The 8411-nt window shown below is 35.9% G+C and overlaps 2 protein-coding genes across 3 annotated transcripts; both read left to right on the forward strand.

The window, feature by feature from the left end:
• The first annotated feature begins 454 nt into the window (after positions 1-454).
• On the forward strand, positions 455-3138 carry LOC122024246 (deSI-like protein At4g17486). The gene is made up of 4 exons (XM_042582821.1): positions 455-926; positions 2288-2575; positions 2656-2736; positions 2868-3138. The coding sequence occupies exons 1-4, from the start codon at positions 755-757 to the stop codon at positions 2945-2947; spliced, it is 621 nt and encodes a 206-aa protein (XP_042438755.1). The 5' UTR covers positions 455-754; the 3' UTR covers positions 2948-3138.
• Positions 3139-3577: 439 nt separating this feature from the next.
• On the forward strand, positions 3578-7844 carry LOC122024245 (transcription factor-like protein DPB). 2 transcript variants are annotated; one of them, XM_042582819.1, is made up of 9 exons: positions 3578-3967; positions 4387-4466; positions 4711-4754; positions 5440-5502; positions 5609-5755; positions 5872-5940; positions 6636-6734; positions 7283-7353; positions 7578-7844. In XM_042582819.1, exons 1-9 carry the CDS (start codon positions 3717-3719, stop codon positions 7810-7812), a joined length of 1059 nt encoding a protein of 352 aa, XP_042438753.1. In that variant the 5' UTR covers positions 3578-3716; the 3' UTR covers positions 7813-7844. The 2 variants fall into 2 exon arrangements, with proteins under 2 accessions (XP_042438753.1, XP_042438754.1); XM_042582820.1 differs by having other exon boundaries at positions 5612-5755.
• The last annotated feature ends 567 nt before the right edge of the window (positions 7845-8411 follow it).

Here is an 8411-nt window from a genome sequence, read left to right on the forward strand (position 1 = left end):
TCAATAAGGTCTGAGGTTTGAATCTCGATAAAGTCGAGATAAATGTCTCCCTTATGTGTTAGTCACTATTCTAAAGGTTAGTAGTTATCCGTGATTTATTTTCTCCGTGTTGACCTTGAGACAGGTTGACGGATACTGGGGGTGAACGTATTCATTTTTTTTTTCCACCGTTGATAAATTGGTCTTTTGATTCTGATTTATTTTGATAATCCATAAAAATTTTATTTTTTTAAAACGGTCGGTCACTTTTCGAATTAATCGCTGAATATTTGATGTAAATTAAAAAAATATAAATAAATTAGTAAAGCTATGTTTATATTTGGTCAACATGTTTGGCACCATTCCTTTTTTAATTTAGAAAATTTAATTATCTACAAATTAAATAGATAATGGAAAATTCGAATCCCTCATGTAGGTGTCCACGTGTCATCTTCGCGCTCACGGCATCGCTAAAAAGCTTGTTTCCTGTCGCGGTGAGACGCTGGAACCAGCCTAGGCTCATCCCCTCCGCCTCTCCCTTCTGCTTTCCGCTCCAAAATTAAACAAAAGCTTCCACCTCGTCTCTCTGCTTCCCTTCCATCGGCGAAGGAGCGGGCGGCGGGGTACCTCCACAGCGCCACGCGTTCCCGCTGGCCCGTTCTCCTGGTCTCCCGCCTCCGGTGGTGGCCCGGTGCGATTGTTGTTGACGGCAATGCGCATGAAGAATTAGGTCGCCCGGCCTCTTTCGCTCTTCTTTCGCCGGATCCGGTTTAATATGCCCTCAATCGTTGCGAAATCTTCCTGCCCGAAGACGTTGATCGATGGGGACGTCAATGACAATGGAGGCAGCGGCAAGACGCATATCTACTTGAACATTTACGATATCTCGCCGGTGAATAACTATCTGTATTGTTTTGGGCTAGGGATCTTCCATTCTGGGATTGAAGGTGCGTCTTTAATGGCTTAAATTTGATACAATCCTTACTATTTTCATTCCAACGAGGAACCAAAATTTGGCACTGTATTCCTTCGTATAAACATTGATCAATTTCCCTTTCATATCTGTTGCAAATTGCATATGCTATGGATTTAAATTAGTTGGATTTCATCAAATGATGATGCCTCATGAATGTTGGAAAATATGCATCACAAACGCCCAAACCTTTTAGGTTCAGCAACTTCTTAGATTAAAACTAATTTGCTCTTCTTTTTTCTGATTTTGATAGGTCAACCACTGTTAATTAATTTCATCAAATGTTGATTCTAGATGAATTTGGTAAAATGCATCACAAAATCATAAATCTTTCTGGCTCAACAACTTCTTTGAATAATACTAATTTGCTCTTCCTTTTTCCTATTGAGATAGTTCAATCACTATAAATTTATTTTTTCAAATAATGAGGCCTGCTGAATATTGAAATAATGTATCAAATACTCACAAATCTTAGGCTCAAAAACTTGTTATAATGTTACTTTCTTATAATGTCACAAATCTAATTTATTTCTTGATGTGCATATGAATTTGTCAAAATTAACGTGTGTGTGTATATATATGTCCCTTTTAATAATTGTTCTTAATCTTGTTGCTTATGTTGGTTAATTAAGAATCATTTGCCAAACATTGTGGTGATTCCTTGATGACTTCTTATTTGATCTAAGAACACTATGATTTCCTCTGATGAAAGATGGTCCATCTTTATCTTGGCATATCGAAATACTTTGTTGCATTATACCCACCTGAGTTTAACAAATTGTCTTCTTACGAATTTCATACACATTGTACCTGTTTATGAGACATGACATCCCATATCTTTTCTTTAAATTACTTTTCTCAGTTTTGATTTCTTTATAAAATTGAATTCCTTCAACCTGTAAGTAGGATAGCCTTTTACATATCACCTTGATGGAAATTAATGCATAAAGGAGTATATTCTTAAAACAATAGTTGGGTAAGGATTTCAGTAATGTCATCATCATCAACTTCAAGACTTTTTTTTTCCAACTATTCAGAGCCGGATACAGAGCACTTATGCCTTTATTTAGTCCTAAGCAAATCTATATTACTAATACTGGATAATGATGCTAAATGTATTATTGCGGATGTGTAAAGTGCTACAGAAATTGCAAGGTGAGAAATGAAGATGATTTATATACAATAATTTTCCATCAAATCTAAGTGCATTTAGTATTTGTTCATTTTTTTTAAGATCATGAATTCAATCCCTTGTAAAATTCATTCTGCCTATTTTGCACTCATGGCTTTGTGTCCTATAGCTCCATAATTCTTTTCTTAATTTTGTTTGTGAAGCTCATGGCACAGAATATGGATTCGGAGCTCATGAGTTTTCGATGAGTGGGGTGTTTGAAGTGGAGCCTAAAAGCTGTCCTGGATTTTCATTCAGACGAGCTGTGTGGTTGGGCACCACTAATATGTCTCGCTCTGAATTTCGCTTATTTATGGAAGATCTTTCTGAGAAGTACTATGGTGATACCTACCATTTGATTGCTAAGAACTGCAACCATTTTACGGACGAAGTAAGCAAGCAGCTAACAGGGAAACGGATTCCAGGTTGGGTGAATCGACTCGCTAAACTAGGTTAGTATCCTGATCCAAAAACATATTATCTAGTCCAAAATATTGAGACATTAAATGATGCGGGGATTGGGAAGTTTTAGGATCATGTTGCAGCTGCATTCTCCCACAAACCATTCGGGCAGGTACACTGGGAGAGTTACCACCTCGACTATCTTCTTCTGGTGAGTCAGTAAACAATTTTTATACAGTTTACCTTTTCTTTTGCTTCTCTGAAACTAAATTCATTTACTTTAGATCTTCAAATTTTCTATGGATATCTATATTTATATGTTTTAAAAAAAACTATTTACAGATGGATCAGATATATTCGATTTATCATCCTTAGATGAATTCGTGGGAGATGCATCACCTTTTAAAGAAACAAAGCAATGATTTTGTGCATTCAGATGACAAGCAAACCAAAAAAGAATTGATAGAAGCCAAGTGATTTGTTTTTAGCTTGTTTCCTTGTCTTCGTATTAATTTGCAAAGAAAAAACAAACTGTTTGGTTGCTCTTGTTCATGGCTGATGTTTCAGAATTTAAAGTCTTCATCATCTGTGGCGATTGCAATATTTTGTAAATCTTCAGTCTACTTTCCAATACATTGCATTTGATTGTTGGTTCCACTCTCTTCATAAGTCCTAGTGGCACCAAGTGGGCTTTGCATACAAAGGATAAACAAAAAAATAATTTAACAAAATTTTATGGATAAATAATTAGCAAATTTTTTTTTTTCAAATTCTAGACACCCACAAACATTATTTTAAAGAAATGAGGATAGAATATCTGTAATTATGTCCAATCATAAGCTGTTTGCTGTATTTATCCATACAGACTAACAGACATATCATATACCAAGCGGCTTTCATCACAATCATCTATCCGTTGATCTGAGAGTTTGCGATTATGAAAATCGTCGATTTCGTTATCTATTTCTAGAACGAAACGTCGTTCATATTCTTTTGCCCACTTAAAAGTTGCCACGTATGAGCGTTGTCTCATAGCTTTTTCGTAAGCAACCTTCGACCCGCCCACGACCAAGGAGACAAACACACCCCTTACGCCTCCTCCCTCTTTCTCCTTGCTCCTTCTGCATTAGGGTTTGCTACCTCTCACTCGATCCGCTCGCGCGATCTTGTTCTCGTTCGGCGATCGAGGAGATGGACGAGGGGAGCAATAGCACCACTAGCTTCCCCAAGTCCCACGTTCGCGGCGGCGGCGGCGGCCTCTTCCCCCTCGGTACGCCAGCCTTCTCTAGCTGCCAGTCGGCTTCCACTAGTGGCAGCGCCGGCTCGCCCTCAAGCAGGAGTGAAATAGTGGCAACGACTCCCGCCAGCGAGAATACCTTGGTCAGGCTGAACCACCTCGATATCCACGGGGACGGCGAGGGGACGCCCGAAGGAGCCGTGAGGTGAGGGGTTTGTTGGATATTTTCAGGCGAATTGTTTGAAACCGTTGACAATTTGCTAATCCATAATAGTAATTTGCAGTGACAGAGAAGGAAAATTTTTTTTGGTGCTAGTGGGTGTGAATAATTGGCCATGATGTGGTTCTGTTTTGTTGGGAACAAATGAGAATTTAGAAGAATGCATCATTAATGAAATTCCATATACGATTATACTCCTGAATTTGTTCAAATGCCATAACTCCTGCCACTCACATTGCAAAAGATAAAAACCCTCCATTTACTTTGTTACTGCTGAATATTTCTAATTGGAAAGTATATTGCGCTGTACTTTTTGTGAATCCGTATTCTATTTAATATTAGTAGATCAAAATTCATCATGCCGAGGAACTTTTATTGGGATTGACCAAGCGTGTATTTTGCAGTGGCAAAAAGAAAAAACGGAGTTCTCGGGCTGTTTCAGGTGATAAAAGTGGCAGGGGTCTTCGGCAATTCAGCATGAAAGGTAATTGTATACTCAGTGACAATGTTTATTTTCTACGATCCACACATTCTACAAGATTCATGATATCAAGAAAAGGCAGCAATCAGAAGTTTTGACCAGCTTAGCTGTAATGTTTTCTGTATTAGATGTTATGAAAATGGAAAGCAGTATGTTTTCACTGACACTGTTGGGTTTATTGTTCCCTTTTTAAACATTATTCACACTTGTTCATTCTTTTTTTTTTTTGCCATCTCTATATGCTCAGTTTGTGAGAAAGTTGAAAGCAAGGGGCGAACTACTTACAACGAGGTTAGCTTTACCTTGGTGAATTACCTGTTCTGCTTCTATTTCCAATATTAATAATCTTTTATTATTAAAATTTGCATGATTTGTCTTTCATTCGATCTTTTCCTCTTGAAGACACCAAACTATATAAATGTACCTATCAGTTAACAGATACTAGTAATGCTGATCTCATATATTAAGTATTCTAGATTCCTTAGGCAAGTGAGGGCTATAATGATTGGGGCTGGATTTTGGGCTCCGTGGATCATGTTGTAAATTTCCCGACTGATTTAATGTTCCAGGAATTTAGGTTTAGTTTTATCTGCTTTGCCCAAGAAGGATGTCTGAAAACAATCCTTCTGTTTGTGCAGTTTAGGTGTTCTCACTACTGCCTGTGTTGCCAACTCATATACTTTCAATGATCCTAGAATCTGATTACATGACAATCTTTTTGTTGTGTTTTTATCATTTCCATGCTCTACACAGTTGCTTCTACTTTTTTTTAGAAATGAATGATGAGGGTATTAATGTCCGGCACGGAGTGTTGGATGTTCAACATAGGTACAGAGTGGTTAGCTGAAGAATGAATAGCATAAGTTATTTGATGTTAAGAAATCCCTGCTCTGTTTATAGTGTTTTATTTCTTTGAGGTGTATTTGCTTGACTTTGCTTCTTGAAGCCTTATCTTTTCCTTAAATTCATTTTTCAGGTTGCAGATGAACTTGTCACTGAATTTACAAATCCACAAAATAATCCAGGATCTCAAGATCAGGTGCTTGACAAAGCGTCAGAGCTATTTAAGATTTTCTGTTTTGTTTACTTTGTTTGAATAGCTTGATCTTTGGAAATGCATTATCTAATATCTATTACTGAAGCAGCAGCAATATGATGAGAAGAACATACGGCGAAGGGTATATGATGCACTAAATGTTCTCATGGCTATGGATATTATCTCTAAAGATAAAAAGGAGATACATTGGAAAGGTTTACCTCGAACTAGTCTAAATGATATTGAAGAATTAAAGGTTTGCTCTTGTTTATACTTCAACCACTGTTTGCATCATGTTACTGAGATTTTCAGCATCGATAGCCTTATAATATGCCTTAAAATACTGATTTGTAATTCCATATTCTGTTACAGGCAGAGAGAATTGGATTGAGGAGTAGAATTGATAAGAAAACTGCATATTTGCAAGAGTTGCATGATCAAGTATGACCTTTTGCTAATAATTAATATTTACTGCCAATTGCAAATGGCGTTTGAGTGCCAAATTATCTTTATCAATTCCCAATTAGACATCCTTTTCTAGTTTGAAGAAATTGTATATATCTGATATGGTAGTTATATTGACACCTCTATTGTTCAATGGAAGAAACATATTACTCATGCCACTCCTGTTATCTCTAGTAATTTCTTTTATAGTGTTCATTTCCATTTACCAAGTATTTGATTACAATGAGGAGTCCACATAATTCAAAATTTTTTAAGTCATCTATAATTAGCAATACCAGAAACTAACAAGGCTAAACAAATGGTATAAAATCTACCATTCTCAAATAATAATTAAAAGTGTTCCTATGGGGTAAGGTATCATCACCATGTCATTTTAGTATACCATGTATTAAAAACCATCTGAAATGTCTTAATGCCAACCAAATCTCCACACTGAACATGTTATGCTTGTTATTTATTTATTTTAACTTTAAAAATGTCTGGAGTTTGTTCTCTTGCTTACTTCATGATTTAACGATAGTGAGAAGATAATTCAAATCATGCTCTCTTATGGTGAAACATAGTTACCCATTCTCTAAAGATGAATTCAGAAAAATTCATAAAGCTAGCTTATGTAGGAACTTGTTTATCTCTTGTGCTTAGTAATGATTCAATTTCTCCATTTTATACAGTATGAAGGTCTCCAAAACTTGGTTCAAAGAAATGACAAGTTATATGGATCAGGAAATCTTCCATCTGGTGGCGTTGCTTTACCATTTATCTTGGTTCAGGTACAAGGTTGCATTTTTCTTTCGTGCATCTGCGTTTGAATTTTTTTAATGGTTATTGCAGTCACATTTCACGAATTTGTTGGTAATGTCAAAGTGGCTAGTTGTTTTTGAATAAATGTTTAAATGGTAATTGCTCATTATTGAAGTGTGGATTTGAGATGCTTATGTTTGAGAACAAATACTAGTCTACTACAGTTCATTGACACATAATAGATGCATGCAACTTGGTTTCCTCAAGATGCTGATATGAATTCGTGATGTTTTGCCTATGTATATACCCTTCTAATTTGTTAGTCATCAAATGTTAAAGCTTAATTGTCATTTTGAATTCTTATGGATATTTTGTAGCATTTCTAGAATACACCACATGTGTTCTTTTGTGCTTTTATGGGATATAAATGTTAAAACATCTGGAGGATGTATCGTAAGATCATGCATGCTTCTTTTCACTAGAGACAATATCGGCCAAGGTATAAAGATTCTTGGAATTGCTATTGCAATTTGGGCACATGATAAGCTAATATTTTCTTTTAAATGATGACTAACAGACTCGTCCACATGCTACGGTTGAGGTAGAAATTTCAGAAGATATGCAACTTGTACATTTTGACTTCAACAGGTAACGTTATATATATCTTACGAGCTGCTTTCTCATCAAAAACTGACTTTTCATTTTTATATTCTTGATGATCTTAAGTAGAAAAATGGAATATTAATGATGATTATCAAATGGTTCTGAGCAACTCTTGCTCCAATGCTCTCCTTAACCCGTTTCAAAATTTAGATCATTCACACATCAACCATTATCTGGTTCACTGATTTTGCTGTAACTTTAAACTGCAGTACCCCGTTTGAGCTACATGATGATTCCTACGTGGTTAAAGCAATGGGATTGTGCATGCGAGAAAAAAATGATGGTTCTCTAGCACCTTGCTCTGATGGAGGTGATGGCTCGAGCGTGATAGGTGCTAGTCAGAAGCACTCCTCACCATCTTCTAGAGCTAATTCTATGACCAGAGTTTTAGCTTCTCCTCCTAAACCCGGGATTCTAAAATCGCGTGTGAAGAATGAACATTAATCTCAAAAGTTTACAGCTTTCTCATTGTTGCCTCTTGTTATCAAGTGCCATTTTCTTCACAAGGTAAATATAAATAAGTCGATAAGCTGGGGAAATTAATTGGGTTTGTTTGCTAACTTGGTCTTTTTAACAAGTCGGGATGGTCGCTTAGGGTTCAACAGCTGCCTGATTTGTGGTTCTCAGGCATTTCCATCTTCCCATGTTATTGTAATGTATTCGTACCGTTTCTCCCTTCTTGCAATAGTTTCCTTATGAGTAGTTTATATAGGAAGTAGTTCTGGTACTCAATTACCTTGACCATTTGTATGCACTGGAAGGAAGCCATTTAATTGTGTAGATTTGTATTAAGAAAATTGGATTTAAAGGAGATCTTAAAATTCCATGTTATTTGTATTTTACCTTTTTATACGAATTCAATGGCTTATCTAATTAGCCCATTAAAAAAAGTGTTTAATGTGTGCATTTTGCTTATGGTTTATTTATTTATTTTTATTTTATCTTGTATAATTTAGAATATTATAAAAAAATAGAAATAAATATTTCATCTATTAAATTATTTTATCTTATCTAAGCAATAATTTAGAAGGGCAAAATAGTAT

The sequence above is a fragment of the Zingiber officinale genome, chromosome 9B (assembly GCF_018446385.1).
Source record: "Zingiber officinale cultivar Zhangliang chromosome 9B, Zo_v1.1, whole genome shotgun sequence".
NCBI classification, from domain to species: domain Eukaryota; kingdom Viridiplantae; phylum Streptophyta; class Magnoliopsida; order Zingiberales; family Zingiberaceae; genus Zingiber; species Zingiber officinale.

Coding starts and splice junctions, on each gene's coding strand:
- LOC122024246 (XM_042582821.1), top strand. CDS start 755: ATGCCCTCAATCGTTGCGAAATCTTCCTGCCCGAAGACGTTGATCGAT. Junction 927..2,287: donor CTTCCATTCTGGGATTGAAG/GTGCGTCTTTAA, acceptor TTGTTTGTGAAG/CTCATGGCACAGAATATGGA. Junction 2,737..2,867: donor ACCTCGACTATCTTCTTCTG/GTGAGTCAGTAA, acceptor AACTATTTACAG/ATGGATCAGATATATTCGAT.
- LOC122024245 (XM_042582819.1), top strand. CDS start 3,717: ATGGACGAGGGGAGCAATAGCACCACTAGCTTCCCCAAGTCCCACGTT. Junction 6,735..7,282: donor TACCATTTATCTTGGTTCAG/GTACAAGGTTGC, acceptor GATGACTAACAG/ACTCGTCCACATGCTACGGT. Junction 7,354..7,577: donor GTACATTTTGACTTCAACAG/GTAACGTTATAT, acceptor TTTAAACTGCAG/TACCCCGTTTGAGCTACATG.